General features: G+C 43.8%; 2 protein-coding genes across 5 annotated transcripts in view; both read left to right on the forward strand.

The window, feature by feature from the left end:
* The window catches only part of AAE13 (AMP-dependent synthetase and ligase family protein), a 67,396-nt gene extending 46,288 nt beyond the window's left edge, over positions 1-21,108 (forward strand). For 2 of the 3 annotated variants that reach the window (XM_086523412.1, XM_086523410.1), the window contains 2 exons: positions 20,752-20,805; positions 20,885-21,108. In XM_086523412.1, the coding sequence (XP_086379538.1) occupies positions 20,752-20,805; positions 20,885-20,923 (93 nt within the window). In that variant the 3' untranslated portion in view covers positions 20,924-21,108. Of the gene's footprint in view, positions 1-19,259; positions 19,767-20,751; positions 20,806-20,884 lie in introns of those variants that run through there. The other variant, XM_086523411.1, reaches the window with a different exon arrangement.
* On the forward strand, positions 292-2,730 carry LOC147447690 (uncharacterized). Of its 2 annotated transcripts, XM_086523415.1 has the most exons (3): positions 292-804; positions 879-988; positions 1,076-2,730. In XM_086523415.1, the coding sequence occupies exons 1-3, from the start codon at positions 377-379 to the stop codon at positions 1,462-1,464; spliced, it is 927 nt and encodes a 308-aa protein (XP_086379541.1). In that variant the 5' UTR covers positions 292-376; the 3' UTR covers positions 1,465-2,730. The 2 variants fall into 2 exon arrangements, with proteins under 2 accessions (XP_086379541.1, XP_086379540.1); XM_086523414.1 differs by having other exon boundaries at positions 879-2,730.
* Positions 21,109-21,527: the final 419 nt, after the last annotated feature.

Consider the following 21,527-nt stretch of genomic DNA (forward strand, 5'->3'; position numbering starts at 1 on the left):
TAAAATTTGACTTTTTTTCAAAAAGCTCATTTTTACTTACTTTTGACTTGAAACTCTCTCCCAAGATATATACATATCCAAAAATCATTTTTTGACCCTTTTTTTTCCTTACAAGCTTTGAAAGTCCATTTTTTCAAAATCTTTTCTCCCAAAAAGTAAAAGATACTTTGTTCTCTCCTCTTCCTCACTCCTCTCTTCCTCTCCTCTCCCTCCCTGCCCCTACCTTCCTACTCCTCCCCAATCTCTCCCTCCCCCCTCTCCCCCCTTCTCTCCTTCCATCTTCCTCCCTCTCCCTCCCCCCTTCCCCTCTATCTTTCTGCCTCGTCCCCCTTCCCCTCTATCTTTTCATCCTTTGCTTCCTCATGCAACAGCTGCCATGGTGCTTACGGACACCACAAATCATTTGCTTCTATCACCACGTACTTTGTACACCAAAAGCGTGCATATTCGCTTGTCCATGGCGTTTGCACCGAAGGTCGCATGTGAGGGTGATCAAAGGTCATCACAGGAACGTCGCGCCGCCGGTGAGACAAATGTTGACATTTGGGTAGACGGTTATTTATACCCTTACGATTCTATAAGCCGCTTCCATCCATCTTTTAATAGCCTTTCGACATTTCTTCAATATCTTGGGAGGGGAGAAGCAGGCTTATTAGGCGATTGCAAGCTGCTGTGTATGGGTGCAGGTGCTTCTTTGCATATGTGGATGCACGAATGTCAAACTCTTCAGCTCAAGATGGCGGTACTACAAGAAACCTTTGCACATTCGGGTGGAGCACGCAAACGACGAGTGACAGCCACAAGGTGATTTGGTCTTTACTTGAATGATACATTCTTACTTCACACTATTTTCTAACATTTATCTTATTGGTTGCTAGAAACTTCATCCAAGAGGTATGCGGTGGAATAAGCCAAGATGATCGAGTCAACCTTCTCACTAGTTGTTTCAATACCCATGATGTGATTTCTATTTTACAATCACCTGGAGGTAAGCACAGTAAGGATGTAGTCACCAAGGACCTTATGCGGTTAGTGGTTAGTAAAGATGACGCGCAACAAGTTTGTGATGAGGCAGGGATTAGCACCAAAGCTTATCAGGCTATTTTTCGACTTCTAAAGGATGCCCTCAAAGAGCGTGGCATTGTGGAAAACCTATTTCCCGTTCCGGACAAGGTCAACCTTGCAAACAAGGCCACAAACGAAGACGTGTTCTCCCTCATTGGGACATACCTACACATTGAGGATACAATGTCAACTTCGCTTTATGCTTCATGCACAACAAAGGCAAAGGAAAAAGGTAAGAAACACTCCATAAGACCTTCGAAGAAGGGCTTCCCTTACACAATGTGGAATAATATTTTTGTGGACCTTAAAAGGCTTCAACAAGCCATGCTTAGATTTTACGAGTTACTTGAGGAAGGTGACACACTATACTTCTTTCTTTTGGTAGTGTTCTTATCATAGACTTTGAAGTACACCGTACGGATCGTACAGTACGGACGTACGGTACGGAACTGATTCTTACGTACATTTTGATCCTACCTTGATATTATTTTCACCCCAAGAAAGGGTAAAGACCTTGGTGAAATCCACGAAGGCTTCTTGAAATGTAGTTTTTTTTCAAAATTATTGCGAACAGGGCTCTTTTAAAATGGGCCCTTATAAATATTGCATGCTCCCATTAATCACTCATTTCTTAAGCACATGTAAGCTCTTACTATACCCAATGGCGCGCACCAAACAAATCGCAAAAAAGCCTCCGCCTGTCAACAGAAACACCGTCCAAGGATATGAGAAGCCGGCATGGCTTAAAGGCACAAGAAAACGGCCACCAACACTTGGTCGTTCCATGCACTCTTCTAGCAGTGGGCATGGTAGTCGGGCCCAGGAGACATTGAGGGTAGAAGAGACTTCACTTGCTCAACAACAAACGCCTCGATGTATAGTGAAGCAACGCGCCGAGCGTTGGCGAGAAGAGCATGCCCAACAAACACCAGGAGTCTAATTCTCAAGCAGGACCATCCAAAGCTCGGGTGGTCCATACAGATACCAAATCAGAAACAGAGCCACCATGGCAGCGAGCTGATATACGGCGCACACACTAGGTGTCCGTTGGGGGGAAGAGATTGCCTCGTGGCCAGGGAGCTCTCCCCACAACACAAGATCGGGAGGACAACACAAGATCGGGAGGCAAGGGAAGAGGATGACTCTGAAGAGGTTGCAGATCCAGCCCCAAAGCATGTAAACAGATGCAAATCAAAGTTTTTCAAGAAGCCTAAACGCCGCCAACCAACAAATGTGCAAGTGTCCCCAAGACAACGTCAGTGGCGTCGGAAAATAGCAAGGCTATTTGCAGAAATCCGGCACTACTAGAAGACTACGGAGCTTTTAATTCAACACGTCCCCTTTGCTCGCACAGTGAAGGAGGTGCTTCAAAGCTATGGAAATCAGTATAGAATGCAAGCAATAGCGCTGGAGGCTATTCAAGAAGCTACAGAGACCCACATCATTTCCGTGTTTGAAGATACCAACTTATGCGCCGTACATGCAAAGAGAGTGACAATACAACCAAAAGATATGTAGCTTGCACGCCGATTGCGATGGGACTTCGAGCATTAGCCGAAGTTACACGTCCTTTTTTATATTGCATACCCTTCTCTTTGTAATCAAATGACTTTGCAATGACAAAATGATTTAGAGTTGTGTCTACTGTTTCTATAGTCTTTTGGCTTTTCGGACTATCTGTGTGTTTTAAGTTAAGTGCTTCTAGGCATGAAGAGTTAAATTTAAATCAAATATCATAATTTTTGGTAACCTAAGGGGCAAACAAAGCTAGCAAATGCAAAAAAAAAAGGGTGGCCATTAGGGCGCACAGGTGAGCTAAACTTTTGGATGGCTCACCTGCGCGCCCTAATGCCCACCCTTTTTTTTGCATTTGCTAGCTTTGTTTGTCCCTTAGGTTACCAAAATTTTTGATATATAGTGAAACCAGATGTTTATGCAACATGAGACTAGATTTTTATATTGTCCAATGTAATTTGGTCTTTTGGTGCAGGGAACTAGTAAGTTAAGTTGAAGGAAGGCATAATGGGCTTGACAAGTTAAATTTAATGTTCATCGCACTTTTCCCAGGGTCCTGGGGGGCAGACAAGGCTAGATAATGCAAAAAAAAGAGTGGCCACAAGGGCGCGCAGGATAGCCATTCAAAAATTCTGAATGAGCCATCTAGCGTCCTTGTGACCACCCTTTTTTTTTGCATTATCTGGGCCTTGTCTGTCCCCCAAGATACCAAATTTTTTTTGGATTAAGTGAAAGCAAATCTTAATGCAACATGAGAGTAGAATTTCCACTTCTTTTCACTCAGATTTTTTTGTACTGTCCCCAGAATTAAGGTAAGTTGAAAGCAGATATCATGTGCATCCCACTTCTGTTGTATTGTTACTTTAAGCAAATAAGACAACTTATTGAAACACATCACCAATTTCAGTAATTTACAAGATTGAGAGATCACATTGAAAAGAATGTACAAGATAGAGAGACTGTTCAAAGTATATTTTATTACTTCTAAAAAGTTGATTTTACATCATACATCTAAGGAGCTCATAATTTTCTTGACCATTTTCTGGCGCCTCTCTTGTGCGTAAGGCAACTCCCGAGTCAGGAGGGACTGCCCTATCTGGGCAAGCACTTTACCACGGAAGCATGTGCCAAATGTTGTCCATACAAGGGATCTACGCACTAGGAACACAAGATGGGCAGTTTGAGCAATGGTGCACAAACACAAAACCTTGCTCAGAGCTTTCAACGACCACATCATAAAAAAAAATTCATTATGTACAATGGCAACATCGCCAGGGGGGAGTTGTCCTAGGTAATGCGCAAGGGAAGACTGAGGTCCAAAGCCCGTCCTCTTGCCACCCGTCCTTGATGCAAACTCATCAACCTTCAGGACGTCCTATCATAAACCAGTCAAGGTTAAGAGAAAAGACAATGAAGGGTAAAAAAAAAAACATAAAAATTAAGATAGAGTTTATCTCCTGCTCCTTGTCGTTCTCTACCCTGTTGCGCTTTCCACCCAAGTCGATGCTCCCTTGCACCGCACCTACGAGCTTTGGATCATTAGAGGGGAGGTTACGCAGTGGAGTAGGCATTCTAGTGGCCTTAACTTTGGCTTGTGTGGCATGGAGCTGCCAGGACCTCCGCACATACAAGTGCAATAGTGTCAGTAACAGAGTCCCCTCAAGGGTATCTGGCACACTGTTTAAGAGAAATTTGGCGCTGGTGCATAGCACGCTCAAGCATTCATCTATGCGCAGACCAAATGCTTTCTCTAACTCGTGCATAAACACATACTCCTTCCCATCCACAACCACCGAGGAGAAGCGGTTGATTTCTACCTATGGGACAGTCTCATCCGTCAATGATTGTAACTAAGTCAGACTTCGTAAATAATTAATTTATTTACTAGAGCTTTGGATCATTAGAGGGGAGGTTACGCAGTGGAGTAGGCATTCTAGTGGCCTTAACTTTGGCTTGTGTGGCATGGAGCTGCCAGGACCTCCGCACATACAAGTGCAATAGTGTCAGTAACAGAGTCCCCTCAAGGGTATCTGGCACACTGTTTAAGGGAAATTTGGCGCTGGTGCATAGCACGCTCAAGCATTCATCTATGCGCAGACCAAATGCTTTCTCTAACTCGTGCATAAACACATACTCCTTCCCATCCACAACCACCGAGGAGAAGCGGTTGATTTCTACCTATGGGACAGTCTCATCCGTCAATGATTGTAACTAAGTCAGACTTCGTAAATAATTAATTTATTTACGAGAACAGAATCATCTAATTAGTTGTGTGTACACCAGAATAGACCTAGCAGTTCTAAGGCCTCAGGTGAGCCTAAATGCGGGCCACAACACCTCAGAGGGACCTTAGCAGAAATTACCCTGAAGCCCTAGTGATTGGGAAATCGGGTCTTCAGAAAGGGGTAAGCAGTAGCCTCAGATTTTAGGCTCAGGAAAAATACGCGCGTCAGTACAAGCACATGAATGAGATGGGGTCCTTAGAACAGTGACCCTAAGGCTAATAAAGCTAATAAAGCCTTAGGGTAAGTTTCGTTAAATTAAATTTAACGGTCCGTGCCCGTGCAGGTGGCCGGACAAGTGTGAACAGGTAAAGGCGGTGCAGTGCCAGTGCGGCATTGCGTCGGCAGACCTTTGGTGTTCTCATAAAAGAATCATTGGTAGCATTTGTTAGTTAGTTGCACATTTTTAATTAATGAGCTAGAAGTTTTTAAAGTCAAAAGTTGAATGGTTTTTAAGTATTTAAAGTAAGTGTGCCAAGTGGTACACTTACCAATGCAAACTAACTCTCTCTCACTCTCACTCTCACCCTCTCTCTCTTCCTAGCGCCCCCTCTCCCTGATGGCTATTTAGGAGCCCCCCCTCCCCCATTTTCAGGGCTGGCAGTGCACCTACCCCCCCCTAATGTGAGCGTGCTCTACGCGGTGGAGCCCTCCATTGAAGCTTGAGAGCAGACCCTTGCGACATATACCGCCTTGTGCTCCCATTGTCAAGAACAAGGGATCTCACAGTCATAGACACCTTCTGGTGAAGTTTCATCGCGAGAAGCTGCCGTAGACGCTCTCTTAGCAGAGTGCGGCTGCTGTAATTCTCTGTTTTCAGCCCCTAATCACCTCGATTAGGGCTGTTTTCAGCAGATCAGCCATAGAAATTCTCTTCTCTCTCCTTATCCTAAGTCTACATCAAGTTTGGCGCGATTCCATCGCGAAGAAGACCTGTTTCGGCGTAGGGGTGTGCACAGGTAAGAATTTCAGGTTATGTGCAGAAAATTACAGCAAGCATGTGCGTGTGCATTTTGCTTGTTTCTCTTTTGTGTTCGATGCATGAATGAATGAGCATGAAGGCAACACATAACGGAAGATGGACTCTCCTCTGTGAGAGCTTCCGATGAGCTGTTTTGGAAGATAGACTCTCTTTTCGAGAGCTTCCAACCAGTCTCGTAGAAGAGGGGAAATCCCCTAAGTAGAAAGAAAGTGGAAACACTTTCTCAGTCAGTAGTTCGAACAGAACAGAAGAAAGAATAGAGGACGGGCGTATGCCCCGTTCCTGTGCTTGTAAAGATTCTCCCTTAGTAATAAAGATATTCTCTTTATGGGGGGGGACCAGCCCATCTTCTGGTCCCCAATGGAGTGTCAAGTTTTCTCTCTCCCTCTAATTCTCTTGAGTATTTGAAGTGCAATTAAACGTCAGTTTACGCTTCCGTATTTTTGTGACAGTGGTATCAGAGCAAGGTCCTCTCTCTCTTCTTGAAGGGATTGACGACTCTTGGAAGACTGCAGAAATGGGAGGACGCGAGATAGAGTTCTCTCTCCTTCAAGAGCAGGTGGAAGAGTTGCAGAAAGCTCTCTCCCATCCAGAAGTCCAAAAGATTCTCCCTACTCTTGAAAAAGGGAAGGAGAAAATGCCGATGGGGTCGGGAGAAATCCCGCAAAACCCAAAGGCGCCACAACCAAGGAAAGATCCTTTGATTGGAACCTTCCGCATGCACGAGAGGCAGAAGAAACCTCCAGAACGTCATGTGCGGTTTAATCCAAAAGTTCAAGAGCAGGATCCCCCTGATTCCCCTCAGTTCTCTTTCATGAAGGATCTGGATGACATAGTTGCTCCGGAAGACATGTTTCTCGACGATCCGTCGTAGCAAGAAGTGCATTCAAGGGAAAGGACTCCTATCCACAAGGAGTCTAAGCATAGAAAGAAGGAGCACCATAAGAAGAAACACCATAGGCAGAAAACATTCAAGTTGGGAGATAAAGATGTGAAATTCGACACCTACAATGGACGGCGTGATAATGACAAAGCTTTGGCTTTCATCCGCCAATTTGAAGTTGCATTTGCAGAAGGGAATTTCAAGGAAAGATCCAAGCTTCGCCATGTCAGTTTGTACCTGAAAGGCACCGCCAGCAATTGGTGGTTAACCCTTATCCTGGAAGATCGCAAACCCCAAGATTGGACTGCCTTCAAGGAGTTCTACGCACAGTTCCTTCCTCCAGACTATGAGGAAGAGGTAAAGAAAGAATGGGATCGACTTTCACAGTCAGAGAACGAAACTGTTCCACGCTATGTGGATAGGTTTTGGGACGTTCTCTTGAAAGTCACTCCTTTCAAGAAGATTGACGATTCGGAGAAGATGCGCAAGTTTGAAGCAGGTTTGCATGAAGCCTTGCAAAAGGCTATGAAGCTTTACCCTCGAGGTAACTTGCAGATACTTATGGAATCAGCCCGCATAGCTGATGGAATACATGACAAGGGTACTCCCAGGAAGATGGAGCAAAGCACTTACCATGCCAAGCAGAAGGCTCTCCATGAGCAGCCTACCTCTTCTACTTCTTCTCAAAAGAAGAAAAGAACCGCCTCCGAAGCAGAAGCAAAGCCAAATCAGCCCAAGAAAGGGAGATATCTCTCTCCTGCTGAGTTGCGAACCTACATTAGTGAAGGAAGATGCTTCAAGTGCGGACAAGTTGGTCATATGAAGGGTGACTGTCCAACCAAACCTCCACAACCACCCTCTTCCAATGCAGTCCCAGATGTACAGGGAAATACAACCAAGGATGGAAAAGAAAGAGCTCTTCTCAAAGCATGGGGCAGTATCAACAACCAGCGGGCTCTTATTTTGTTTGACCTTGGTAGTACAGACAACTTCATCTCTACCAAGCTAGCTGACGACCTGAACTTGCAGCCCAATCGTTTTGGAGTCTCTATTCAAGCGCAATCTGCTTTCAAAGGGCAGAACTCAAACTCTACTCCAATCATAGGGAAGTTGAATCTAAAGGTCGACGACTACAAGGATCAAGAGTCTTTCTTACTAGCTTCACTTGAAGGATGCGATGTTATCTTGGGAATGCCTTGGCACTACAAGATGCATCCCATTCCTGACTATGTTCAGAAAACCTTATCTTTTGCTCATAAAGGAAAGGAGTATCTTGTACTTGCAGATGCAGGTGATTGGCGTATTCCTATCGCCAATCACATTGCCATCAAGAAAGAAATGAAAAAGTGTGTTTCAGCGTACTTGATTTTTGCAAGAGAGAGAGATGTGTCTGTCTCACAACTTTCTTCCTCTTTAGAGCAAAAAAGACTTAAGTTAATAGAAAGATATAAAGATTGTTTTGCAGATGAACTTCCAAATGAACTCCCACCTTCGCGACCTGAGGATCATACAATTGATTTGATCCCAGGAAGTTCTCCTCCAAATCAGCCCCCTTATCGAGTTAGTCTAATGCAGCAAGAGGAAATTCTCAAGCAGGTTAACGAACTTTTGGAGAAGGGCTTAATAAGGCCTAGTACTTCTCCATATTGTTCACCTGTCTTGCTAGTACAAAAAAAGGATGGCACATTCCGCATGTGCATAGACTATAGATCTCTAAACAAGATCACAATCAAGAATCGATTTCCAATCCCTCGGATTGACGACATTCTTGATAAGTTACAAGGAGCCAGTGTCTCTAGTCGTATAGACTTGAAGAGCGGTTATCATCAAATCCGCATAGCTCCTCAGGATGTGCATAAGACTTCATTTAGAACAACCTTCGGGTTGTATGAATTTCTAGTGATGCCTTTTGGGCTCACTAATGCACCAGCTACATTCAACAGAATGATGGATAGAATCTTCCACTCATATAGAAGCTTTACAGGCGTTTTCTTTGATGACGTCTTAATCTTCTCGGAGACGGAAGACGAACACTATAAGCATCTCGCCTTAGTGTTTGAAGAATTACGCAAACACAAATTATTTGTGAATGCTAAGAAGAGTGAGTTCTTTCTAAAAGAAATCCACTATTTGGGCCATATAGTATCTCACAACCAGGTGAGAATGGACCCTGATAAGATTCAAGCAGTTGTAGAATGGCCTACGCCAACTACAGTACATGATGTACGAAGTTTCCTTGGCCTCTGTTCTTATTATCGACGTTTCATTCGAGCTTTTGCCGCGATAGCAGGTCCCCTCCATGACCTGACAAAGAAGCGGATTCCATTCCATTGGGGGTCTGGACAAAAACAAGATTTCGAAAAGCTTAAGTATCTACTCAGTCACGGACCTGTTCTCACCGTCCCTGATCTTCGCAAACCTTTCGAGGTATACTGCGATGCATCTGGAGATTGTGTAGGAGCAGTTTTGAACCAAGAGGGTCACGCGATAGCCTATGAAAGTGGGCGCCTTAAAGATGCAGAGTTGCATGCCTCCATATACGAAAAAGAGCTAATGGTAGTAATTCATGCTCTTTCCATTTGGAAACACTATCTATTAGGAGCTGATTTTATTATCAAGACAGATCATCAAAGTCTTCGCTACTTTCTCACACAGAGAAAGTTATCAGAAAAGCAGATGAGATGGGCCAGCTTTCTTTCAATGTTTCATTTTCAGATTTTACACACTTCTGGAACAAAGAATGCAGTTGCAGATGCTCTCTCCAGGCGTCCAAAGATCAATGCACTAACAACAATTCATCATGAGGAACTAGAATCTCTCAGCGAGATGTATCCTCAAGATCCAGACTTCGCCACAATTTGGGCAGATCTTCAAGCTGGTCACCCAAAGCCACCTTATTCTATCAGGGATAATACACTCTATCGTCAACAAGCAATATGCATAGCTCAGCCCTTACGACAAAAGGTGATGGATGAAGCACATAATTCTCCTTATGCCGGGCATCGGGGAATTGCTTCCATCACTAGTGTCCTCGAAAGGTATTTCTTTTGGCCAACACTCCGTGCGGACATTGAAAAACATGTACGTGAGTGTTTAGTCTGCCAAAAGGTAAAATATGACAGACATAAAGTTTATGGCAAGCTTCAGCCGCTCCCTGTGTCTAACACGCCATGGGAAAGTATTGCCATGGATTTTATTACGGATCTTCCTCGATCGAAAAATGGAAATGATGCAATCTGGACTATAGTAGACAAATTCAGTAAGCAAGGCCATTTTCTTCCAGTAAAGAAGACGATCAAAGCTGATCACATCGCTAGAATATTTCTAGCTCAGATTTTTAAACACCATGGATTGCCAAAGACTATTGTGAGCGACAGAGATCCCCGCATGACTAGTCTATTTTGGCAGGCATTGTTCGAAAACTTGGGAACTAAGCTTGATTTTTCATCATGAATTTGTGCGCAATATTGATATTGCCCACCAACAAGTAAAGCAAGCGATTTTTCGTACTCAAGAGCAACAGAAGAGAAAAGCAGACAAGCACAGAAGGAATCTCAATCTTGAAAAAGGACAATATGTCCTGCTTCGGTTTGAGAAAGCTAGATTGAAAAAGCGGGTCGGCAGAGGGAAAGTTGTCAAACTTTCCCATAGATTTTACGGCCCTTTCAAAATTACAGATAAAGTCAATGATGTGACTTTCAGATTGGATTTGCTTTCTAACTGGCGTATCCACAATGCTTTTCATGTCAGTCTCCTCCGACCATATATTGGACCTCCTCCAGTGGCGCCCGTACAAGAAGATCCTCCAGAAGTCGAAGAGACTGAGGAAATCCTTCAACCTGAACAGATAATACACCACTTGGAGAGACAACTCAAGTCGGGGAGTCTACATCGAAAGTATTTAGTCAAGTTCAAGAATTACACTCCTTTAGATGCAAAGTGGATGACTGAGTCCGATCTTAAGGACTACCTTGACATCTTGCACAGTTATGTTGACGCTCTACAGTTGAGGTCAACTGTTTAGAACCAAGCGGGATGTAACTAAGTCAGACTTTGTAAATAATTAATTTATTTACGAGAACAAAATCATCTAATTAGTTGTGTGTACACCAGAATAGACCTAGCAGTTCTAAGGCCTCAGGTGAGCCTAAATGCGTGCCACAACACCTCAGAGGGACCTTAGCAGAAATTACCCTGAAGCCCTAGTGATTGGGAAATCGGGTCTTCAGAAATTGGGAAATCGGGTCTTCAGAAAGGGGTAAGCAGTAGCCTCAGATTTTAGGCTCAGGAAAAATACGCGCGTCAGTACAAGCACATGAATGAGATGGGGTCCTTAGAACAATGACCCTAAGGCTAATAAAGCTAATAAAGCCTTAGGGTAAGTTTCGTTAAATTAAATTTAACGGTCCGTGCCCGTGCAGGTGGCCGGACAAGTGTGAACAGGTAAAGGCGGTGCAGTGCCAGTGCGGCATTGCGTCGGCAGACCTTTGGTGTTCTCGTAAAAGAATCATTGGTAGCATTTGTTAGTTAGTTGCACATTTTTAATTAATGAGCTAGAAGTTTTTAAAGTCGAAAGTTGAATGGTTTTTAAGTTTTTAAAGTAAGTGTGCCAAGTGGCACACTTACCAATGCAAACTAACTCTCTCTCACTCTCACTCTCACCCTCTCTCTCTTCCTAGCGCCCCCTCTCCCTGATGGCTATTTAGGAGCGCTCCCTCCCCCTTTTCAGGGCTGGGCAGTGCACCTACCCCCCCTAATGTGAGCGTGCTCTACGCGGTGGAGCCCTCCATTGAAGCTTGAGAGCAGCCCCTTGCGACATATACCGCCTTGTGCTCCCATTGTCAAGAACAAGGGATCTCACAGTCATAGACACCTTCTGGTGAAGTTTCATCGCGAGAAGCTGCCGTAGACGCTCTCTTAGCAGAGTGCGGCTGCTGTAATTCTCTGTTTTCAGCCCCTAATCACCTCGATTAGGGCTGTTTTCAGCAGATCAGCCATAGAAATTCTCTTCTCTCTCCTTATCCTAAGTCTACATCAAGTTTGGCACGATTCCATCGCGAAGAAGACCTCTGTTTCGGCGTAGGGGTGTGCACAGGTAAGAATTTCAGGTTATGTGCAGAAAATTACAGCAAGCATGTGCGTGTGCATTTTGCTTATTTCTCTTTTGTGTTCAATGCATGAATGAATGAGCATGAAGGCAACACATAACGGAAGATGGACTCTCCTCTGTGAGAGCTTCCGATGAGTTGTTTTGGAAGATAGACTCTCTTTTCGAGAGCTTCCAACCAGTCTCGCAGAAGAGGGGAAATCCCCTAAGCAGAAAGAAAGTGGAAACACTTTCTCAGTCAGTAGTTCGAACAGAACAGAAGAAAGAATAGAGGACGGGCGTATGTCCCGTTCGTGTGCTTGTAAAGATTCTCCCTTAGTAATAAAGATATTCTCTTTATGGGGGGGGACCAGCCCCCCCAGCCCATCTTCTGGTCCCTAATGGAGTGTCAAGTTTTCTCTCTCCCTCTAATTCTCTTGAGTATTTGAAGTGCAATTAAACGTCAGTTTATGCTTCCGTATTTTTGTGACAATGATAGTGGCACTGGAGTGTCACTAGGGCCAGCCACAACGATCGATTTTTCAACCAATTCCCCGAGTCCGGGTACTCGAGTCAAAGTGTCCGTCCTTCCGCTGCAAGGTTCATGGGGACAACCTCCTGCTCCTTGGTGTCTTTGATAAAGGACCCAACTTGAAGCCGTGATAGGCGGAGCTCCTCCAAATCAGGTTCCTCGCTCACAAAGAAGATGAATATTGCCAGTCGAGAAGGGTACTCCATCCCCAACTGCGCTTCTTGAGTGCTGACACCCCCGGGGCTTGCTTGTGTAAGAAATGGCTTGTGTCGGCGGCAATTTCTTGGAACCGTCTCAAGTGCTTGGAGACTAGGCGATCACCTTTGTGTATGTAGCGCAAAAGGTCGCAAGGCACACATATCCCTGCATGTGGGGAGATAGATACGGATCATTTTCTAATGTGCTCCTCCATGAACGCTGAAATCTCGGCGAATGCATCCATGTGAAGGGCAACTGTGGCGTCAAGGTCGGGGAGACGAGTAAAGGTGTGGAGGTCCAACATCCCTTTGTAATTGGTGTCCTCGAGGAAGAGGATGAAGCGTGACAAAGGGGTGGATGTGGGTGCAGATGCAAAGGCTGTGGAGGCATCCATGTCTAGCCTGAGGTGTAGACAGAGAGTGAAGGAGCTCAAGTGTTGCGAAAGTGAAAAGTGTGAATGAGTTATGCAGCCCCCCTTTTATAATGGTCTCTTTTTTAAAGAAGACACTTTCCCCAATTTTTTTTAAAAAAAGTCACTTTCACAAAAAATGAACTTTCATTTCAATGTGAAAAATTATATTCAGAGTCATAATTTATCGAAGCAAATCATGTTGATTACATCGGGGATTGTTTCCAAAATTGCAAGAGTTACAAAGTTATAAGAGCGATAGCATAGTTCCATCTATGTCCCAGTCCTCCTCAACCTTCAATTTGTCTTCCATTCTCTTCCCAATCTGCGGACATTCATTACAATAAGTAACCATTCATTACAATAAGTAGCCAATGATCGCCAAACTATGATGGATTGAAAATGTGGTGGAAGGATTCTCACCTTGTGACCTTACAAACGAAATTGCGTTTATTGAAGGGCCTCAAAACCCATAATAGTCAAATGTTCTCGCACATTACTAAGAGTCCAATGTTTGTTCACTTGGACAGTCTACAAAGCTTCGTTGGGCATCCTCACTGTAATGTCAAAGCTTGCAATTGCGCCGTCTACACTTTGTAAAGGAGTCCATACTCCAAGCTTGCACATCCAACGATCATAGTGAAATTGTATGTACAAGGAGGTGCGGAATTTTAAATAGCGCATCTCAATACCTGAAGCTCCAACCTTACAACGGTACCTATCCCATTGTGCATGCCCTCTACAAAACCCGAGTCCTCTTCTAAAAGCCTTCCTAAATTTTTATAATACACATCTTTACATACAAGCATTGTGGTAGTCTCTACAAATCCAAACTCTTTAAAAATGTGTACGAAACAATGAATAGGCAAACACCAACTCAAGCCCACAGACCTAGAAGCTTTAGAGTATTTTAAAGAGTTTTGGACATCTATTATCATTTTTTACTTGAAAGATGCTACCGACCACAAATCTGGCTGTGGCCACTCCATACTTAATAAGCAAGATACTTTGATGGGTTCAAGCTTTCCAAACTCTTGTGTAGAAGTAGGTACAATAGAAAAGTGAGAATAGAAGAAAATCCTTTTTTGAACCAGTTTGGTTGAGCAAAGATGTGCGAAAATTGTTGCTCCAATATTCGCATGTATAGAATTGAATGTGCCGGAGAGACTATGTAGTGGCTGCTCCTCCACCAATGTGGATAGAAATATGACTATAAATACATGGCAAATCTTAAGTATGAATCCACAAATACATTACACTGTGATTTTACACCTAGCTTTGTATTCTCAAAACATGTACTTACAATGTGTTGGAAATCGAGGTGGTTGTTGCAATAGCATGCTTGACATTGAGAAAACATGTTGCACAATGGCTACGGTCCCCTTGTCTTTGCGGTTCTTGAAGCCAAGGAGCTTTCCTTTCCAATGATGATCCAAGTTTACACGATTTCGTACACTGTGAGGGCCAATAGCAGATGGTTGCATATATACCCAAGCATCTTTGGTGAACTCTTGTGGCATCCACTCATCATCTATACCTCTTGTGTTGTGGCATGGAAGTGCTGAGACTTCATCCTTTAGCCGCCTTTGCGGAGTAGATCTGGCCATAGTTGAACAAAGACAATTGGGAGGAGGAGCAGGACCTTGCTTGTTGCTACAATGTAGGTGGGAGTAAGTGATAGGAGAAGGTGGATAACCCTTGCTTGGTGTGGCAATGGGAGGTGGTAGGGAAGGAGAGAGGAGCTTTCTTGCTGCAGCAATGGAGATGGTGTAGAGAGAGAGTGTTGGAGTAGAGGATGAGTGTGATGGTTGCAACCAAGGAGGGGTTGGAAAAGGGGTTCTAGAGAGAGAAAATCACTTGGAGGGCTTTGGATAGTAAAAAATGACGTTTCAAAAGTTTTTGAAAAAAATTGAATTTGAGGGTTTTTTGGTGCACGTTTTGACTTTTTGGACCATAAAATAGGTTTAGAGAGGTTTTAAGAAGATAAGATTTGAGTTTTGGAAATTTTGAAAAATTTTAAAATTTTGGATTTTTTTGAAACCGGATAAAAAAAGAGGGAAGTTGGAGGTTTCATATGGCTCCCCGCCCCCCCCCCCCCCCCCCCCCCCCCCCCCCCCCCCCCCCCCCCCCCCCCCCCCCAACCCCCACCCCCACCCCACCCACCTACCTTCTCACTACACAAGAGGCCATTAAGAAGCGTAAGACTACTTTGTCCCCCTACTTTTTTGAGGGCATAGAGTGTGTCCACCATCCTCTTCTCATTGGCTGGTCTCTAATTAACCTTAATCCCAAAGGGCCCCTAGAGGGTTCATATTTTTCCTAATGTTGGTGGCCCTGCTCGAGATTACACCCGATCGGATGGGACCACAAGCAGAGGCAGTTCTAGCGGCACCCAGCAGGGACGTGGCCATTACACTTGTCATTGGCAAACTTCGGTTGCATTGTCAGGGGTATTTGGGGCACGAGGACTTCTACATGATGCCCTTGGAAGGTTGTCATGTCCTCTTGGGAGTCCCTTGGTACCATAAGAACAACGCCGTAGCGCGGCTCGAGATTACACTCAATCGGATGGGACCACAAGCAGAGGTGGTTCTAGCGGCACCGGCAAGGACGTGGCCATTACACCTATCATTGGTAAACTTCGGTTGCATTGTCAGGGGTATTTGGGGCACGAGGACTTCTACATAATGCCCTTGGAAGGTTGTGATGTCCTCATGGGAGTCCCTTGGTACCATAAGAACAACGCCGTGGTCGATTATTGGATGAAGAAAGCGACATTGACTACTGAAAAGGGCCGAACCATTGTACTTGATGTGAAACTAAAGGGCGAGTTTGTTTCTATTGTATCGGCTTCGGCCGTTTCGAAATTAATGAAATCCAGTATGTTTGTTTACTCGATCTCTTTGAAAGAGTTGAATGATGACCATAGGACAAATATGTCTGAACTTCACAAAGAATGCCAAGATTTTCTCCACACTCATGCCGATTGCTCTTTTGAGGGCCTGCCAGGCGAGTTGCCACCAGCTCGTTTTGAGGATCATACCATTGATCTGATACTTGGAAGCACACCACCGAATTGGCCACCTTACCGTGTGAGCGGAGCCCAGAATGAAGAGATTATGAACGAAGTGAAAGACCTCTTGGAAAAGGTTCTTATCCAACCGAGTACTTCACCTTACTGCTCTCCAGTGTTGTTGGTTTTGAAGAAAGACGGATCTTGGAGAATGTGCATTGATTATAGAGCTCTCAACAAAATCACCATCAAGAATAGATTTCCGATTCCTAGGATCGATGATATTCTTGACCGACTACAGGGATCCTCTTGTTTCAACAGGATCGATTTAAAGAGCGGATATCATATCAGATCGGAATCGCGTTGGGAGATGTCTACAATACAGCTTTTCGGACGACCTTTGGTTTATTCGAAAATTTTGGTGATGCCTTTTGGCCTTACCAATGCTCCAACGACCTTTAACCGAATGATGGACAGGATTTTCAGAGAGTACAGATCTTTTGTTGGCACTTTCTTTGATGACATTATTGTCTTCTCCAAGGATGAGGCAGAACACAGAGAACATTTGCTACAGGTCTTTCAGATCACAAGTTGGTGCTTAATGCAAAGAAGAGTGATTTTTTCTTACCTGAGATACACTTTTTGGGACACATTGTCTCAGCAGCAGGAGTGCAGATGGACCCGGCCAAAATTGAGACTATACGTGATTGGCCTGATTTGAAGAACGTCCATGAAGTTAGAAGCTTCTTGGGCTTATGTTCTTACTACCGGCGGTTCATTAGAAAGTTTGCAGAGGTTGCTTCCCCTTTGCATATTTTGACACAGAAAGGAGTCCCTTTCTTGTGGGGACCCACAGAGGTGATTGCCTTTCAGACTTTGAAAGAGAAATTGACTACGGGACCAGTTTTCACTTTGCCGGATTTGCAGAAGTCATTCGAAGTATATTGTGATGCTTGTGGTCGTAGTCTGGGTGCGGTCTTAATGCAAGAAGGCCATGTCATTGCCTATGAGAGCTGATTGTTTTTAAGGCTGGAATTGACAACATTGATATATGAGAAAGAGCTTCTCGCGGTTATCCATGTTCTTACTCAGTGGCGACATTACCTACTTGGAGCTGATTTTACGGTCTGCATAGATCATCAGAGTTTACGCTACTTCTTGTCACAGAAGCAACTATCGGAAAAGCAGATGCGGTGGGCGAACATCTTGTCACAGTTTCACTTCTAGATTTTCCATGTGCAGGGACAGAAGAACTTGGTGGTAGATGCTTTGTCCCGAAAGTTGTTGGTCTTGGCTATTTCCGCGATACAAGCTTTGAGGATATGGTCGATTAGTATGCCACAGATCCAGATTTTGCAGATGTATTCGGTCGAATATAGAATGGGGAGGTAGTAGCGGGATATTCCATTTGGGATGGCTACTTGATGAAGAAAACGTTGTTGTGCGTTACATAGCCCTTAAGGGAAAAGGTTCTAACCGAATGTCACTTTCCACCATTTACGGGTCACTGCAACATTGAAACCACCTTGAAAGGTGTAGAGAGATACTTCTTTTGACCGAGACTCAAGAAGGACGTGGACGATTTTGTACGCGGATGCTTGGTATGCTAGAAGGTCAAGTTTGACAGGCATAAAGCACAGGGATTGTTACAGCCTTTACCCAGTCTCACCCGCCCCTGGGAAAGTATTGCTATGGAATTGATTTTTTGACCTCTTGAAGAGACAGTGGGCACGTTGGTATCTCGACTACCATTGACAGAATTAGCAAGCAAGCTCATTTTATTCCAGTGAAGAAAACAGTCAAGCCGGATCACTTAGTGAGACCTTTCATTGCCCAGATATTTAGATTACATAGCATGCTTGAGACAATTGTCTCCGACAGAGATCCCCGATTCACGAGTTTGTTTTGGCTATTTGGGAGAACATTGGCGTATGGTTGCAGTTCTCGTCATCTTTCCACCCGCAGACAGATGGGCAATCTGAGATTGCAAATTCAGTTGTACTGGATTTATTGAAGTCTTACATTTCGGATTAGAAGACTCAATGGGAAAAGTATTTGCACTTGGTGGAATTTGCCTACAATAACACGATTCACTCTTCGACGGGGAAGGCACCATTTGAGATTATTGAAGGTGCTCCGAAGGTTCCACCCTTCTTAAGCACGAAAGATAAGATTTTTGAAGCCGATCAGTACACGAGGGATTTGGACACTGCGTTTGCCAAGGTTCGGGAGGCTTTAGAGAAATCTCACGAAAGACACAAAAAGGCAGTAGATTGACATCGTCGCAATTCGAAATTAAAGGAGAACGATTGGGTGCTCTTACGTTTTGAGAAGGCACGTCTGAGAAAGAAAAAGGGGAAAGAGGGGCTTTTTTAAAGCTTAGCATGAGATACTATGGACCTTTCCAGACAATCGAAAAGATAAATGATGTCTCCTTTAGATTGAAGCTGCCTGATACTTTGAGAATTCACAATGCCTTTCATGTGTGTCTCTTAAAGCCTTTTAAAGGCGATGTCCTCGATGATGGGGAGCCAGATGAGCAACCCGATGTGGAGGAAAGAGATACTTGTTCCAGAACAGATATTGGCACATAAAGATAGAAAGATGAAAGGTAAAGCGATAATGCGGTTCTTGGTTAAATTCAAGAACTATTCCGCATTGGATGCGAAGTGGATGGAGGAGGAGGACGTGGCAAATACTCCTCAGATTGTGAACCTTTACCTTGAAGCCATTCGGTTTAGCATAATCTACTCCGAAAGAACCCCGATTTCAGCGTGGGCGGATTTGGTGTAGCGGGCTTGCACAAGAGGGGAGTCACTCCATTCCTTTGTCAATAGATTGCCTCGATTTTTAATAATAGAGTCACTAATGTCCCTATTGGGTTTCAAGGATACTGTGGACTGACAATATTCTGCTGTAATGACTTTAAGATTTGGAATTCCTGATAATATGAAACTGATTTGTACTTGACTTGTTTAAGTGCAGGAACTGATAGACGAAATAACTGTAGCATTTCGGTCTGATAAATCTCTATAGACATGATTGCAATAAGGATTAGTTAATCGGGCATTTGTGAGGTCCCTATTGGATGTAGGTGCGATTGCTAAATACGTTGCCGATTAATCATGGTCTTAGATCGAAATGAATTTTTAAATGTGATTTGTCATGTGATGTCCTATGATGTCAAGTGATGTCCTGTTGATTGGTACATGTGCTAGATGTGTTGTTCCTAGTGCGTTGGTACTAGCTGTCAGTGTCTGCTAAGACAGTTTATGGCTTTTGTCTGTTTTGCAGGCGTAATTGAGGGCGATTACAATTCTTTCAAGAGGGGGGTATGTCACAAACCAGTGACGTGGCATACCGGATACACCCCCATTGGCTGGACAAGCACGGAAAACGCGCAATAGGCTGATGTGGCAGATTTTTGAAATTCACAGGCTGAAAAGTGCTGACGTGGCAGCTACGTACGAAAATCTTGCTTTTGCGTGAGAACTGATGACGTGGTAGTGTACGGAAATCCTAGATTTGCGCTGAACTGCTTTTGGAGCCTATTGCTTTAATTTTAGCAAGGCTTTGAGGATAAACTGCTTTATTTTTAAAAGCTTTTGGATTACTGCTTTTGGGGCTCTGCTTTTGGGCATCCCTTGTAACTTATAAATAAGTGGGCAGGGCCCTCACTTTCTAGAGCATTTGGACGCAGAGTCTGAGAGTGAGAACCCTCCCACTCTCTGTACTTGGAACTTAGATTAATACAAAAAGAAGTACCGAAAGGGGCGCCAATCTTTGGGGCCAATATCTCTAGGCACGGAACTCCGTCGGGCCATGTCGAATCAAGTGTGAATTGTGAACTGTTTTGAAGTGATCTCTGTCGTGTCGTGGTAGAATCTTGACTTGGAGTGTCCAAGTTTGTTACAAGAAAGGAGATGTAGATATCTACAGCTAGACATTCGCTGCTTGCTTTATTATCTTTTGTAAAGCCTCTCTGGAGTCTGCATGGCCTTGTCAAGAGCCAGTCACACAGGCCTTTGGCTATCAGATTGCTACCACCGAAGGCTTAGCTCGTGGTCTCATAGCTTTGGGTGAATGTTACCAAATGGGTGTCATTGCCAACCGCTTGAAATCAAAAGCAGGTTTTGAGCACATTTGTAGGGTTCATAACAACAGTTGAACACACCTTATTAGCGCAGTTAATGTAACAAGTTTTTACTTCAGTGGAAGAACAGGAGTGGTAGCTTCAGCCCTTCTATTTGAAAGCTGCAATTCCCTTCAAAGACTGATTTATGAAAATACTACACCTCAAAATAATCATAGTTACAGGGAATGGCCATTTTCAGGTTTCCGTTCCCCATTCCGATTCCAAATTCCCGTTTAAAATCCTCATTCCATGCTTTAGACGTGAGTATCCCTAACAGGGAATGGCAATTCATGCCCGCTCCCGTTCCTCGTTCCACGTTTCAATTCTCCGTTCCTGGTAACTACGAAAATAATACAGGATTTAACAAAAAAAAAATTTGTATGCCCGTCCAATCCCTATGAAAAGAAAGTAGACGTTTCTATGAAACCCTCTAAATGAAAAGCAGGGGAACCTTTCAAATTTGAGGCCCGGTTAGCTTTATTAGAACTGTGTCAAATCACTACTGGCCGACGGCGTACATATTAGATCAGCCATCAGACAGTTATGTCAAATAAACCTGATGGCCTGTTGTTTGCTACCTCAGTGAAACAAGAACGTTTTTGCGATGTTTTTGTCCTTCCATGCTTGTTAACTTCGTTTGTCGCAATGTAGGCTCCCAGTAGGTTGGTGATATGGGACGAAATGCCTCGAAATGCATTGGGCAAGGTATTTCACTTTCTTCAGCTTGTGGTTTAGCCAGGAACATTGTTCCAGAATCTGATGCTTTCTTTTTATGAGCTTACAGGTAAATAAGAAAGAGCTGAAGAAACTTTTAACGGACTAAGACCTGAAAAAACCATACAAACATGCCGAAAATTTAAAATATAAATCATTCTTTGTATGAGAGCATTATCCAATTGGAATTTTCTGGACTTTGACAGTAAAGTCTGTACCAATTTGTCCATTTATATAGCCCCTTGTATAACACAAAGGTTATTAAACAACTGAATTCAGTTTGTCTTGAAAGGCTGTCCAGGCAATGATGGTGAGCAGTAGTGGATTGTGTAAAGAAATTTGATTGCCTCTGAATAGCTTTTATAAAACATGGCATTAGGACTGGAAATTATATGGGGCCCTTTGCCATCCTCATGCACTAGTGGGTCTATATTATGATGCGCTCCAGTCTGACGCAACGACACCCTGATGCCTCTCAACATGAGAGAGTAGTTATACTAGACTGGTATAGAACATTTGTATGCAACTTTTATTACGGGATTTTGAAAAGAAGCATTGTAAGTTTTGTTTTATTTTTTTTTAGGGTGCAAAAGACCCTTTGAACATGTAATGTACTGTGCGACTTTCTTGGTGTTTAAAATGCCTTCTTGAGAACTCGCCGTGTCAGATTCTAGCTGGAAAACTTTGTCCATACGGTAGTGCTAACATCAAAT

This window comes from Adiantum capillus-veneris, chromosome 11 (genome assembly GCF_014529385.1).
Source record: "Adiantum capillus-veneris isolate H3 chromosome 11, ASM1452938v2, whole genome shotgun sequence".
Lineage (NCBI taxonomy): Eukaryota > Viridiplantae > Streptophyta > Polypodiopsida > Polypodiales > Pteridaceae > Adiantum > Adiantum capillus-veneris.

What these genes read in the sequence shown, in the direction of transcription:
- LOC147447690 (XM_086523414.1), top strand. Translation starts at nt 377, where the DNA reads ATGGTGCTTACGGACACCACAAATCATTTGCTTCTATCACCACGTACT. An exon ending in CGACGAGTGACAGCCACAAG is followed by an intron (nt 805 to 878) that starts GTGATTTGGTCT and finishes ATTGGTTGCTAG; the next exon opens with AAACTTCATCCAAGAGGTAT.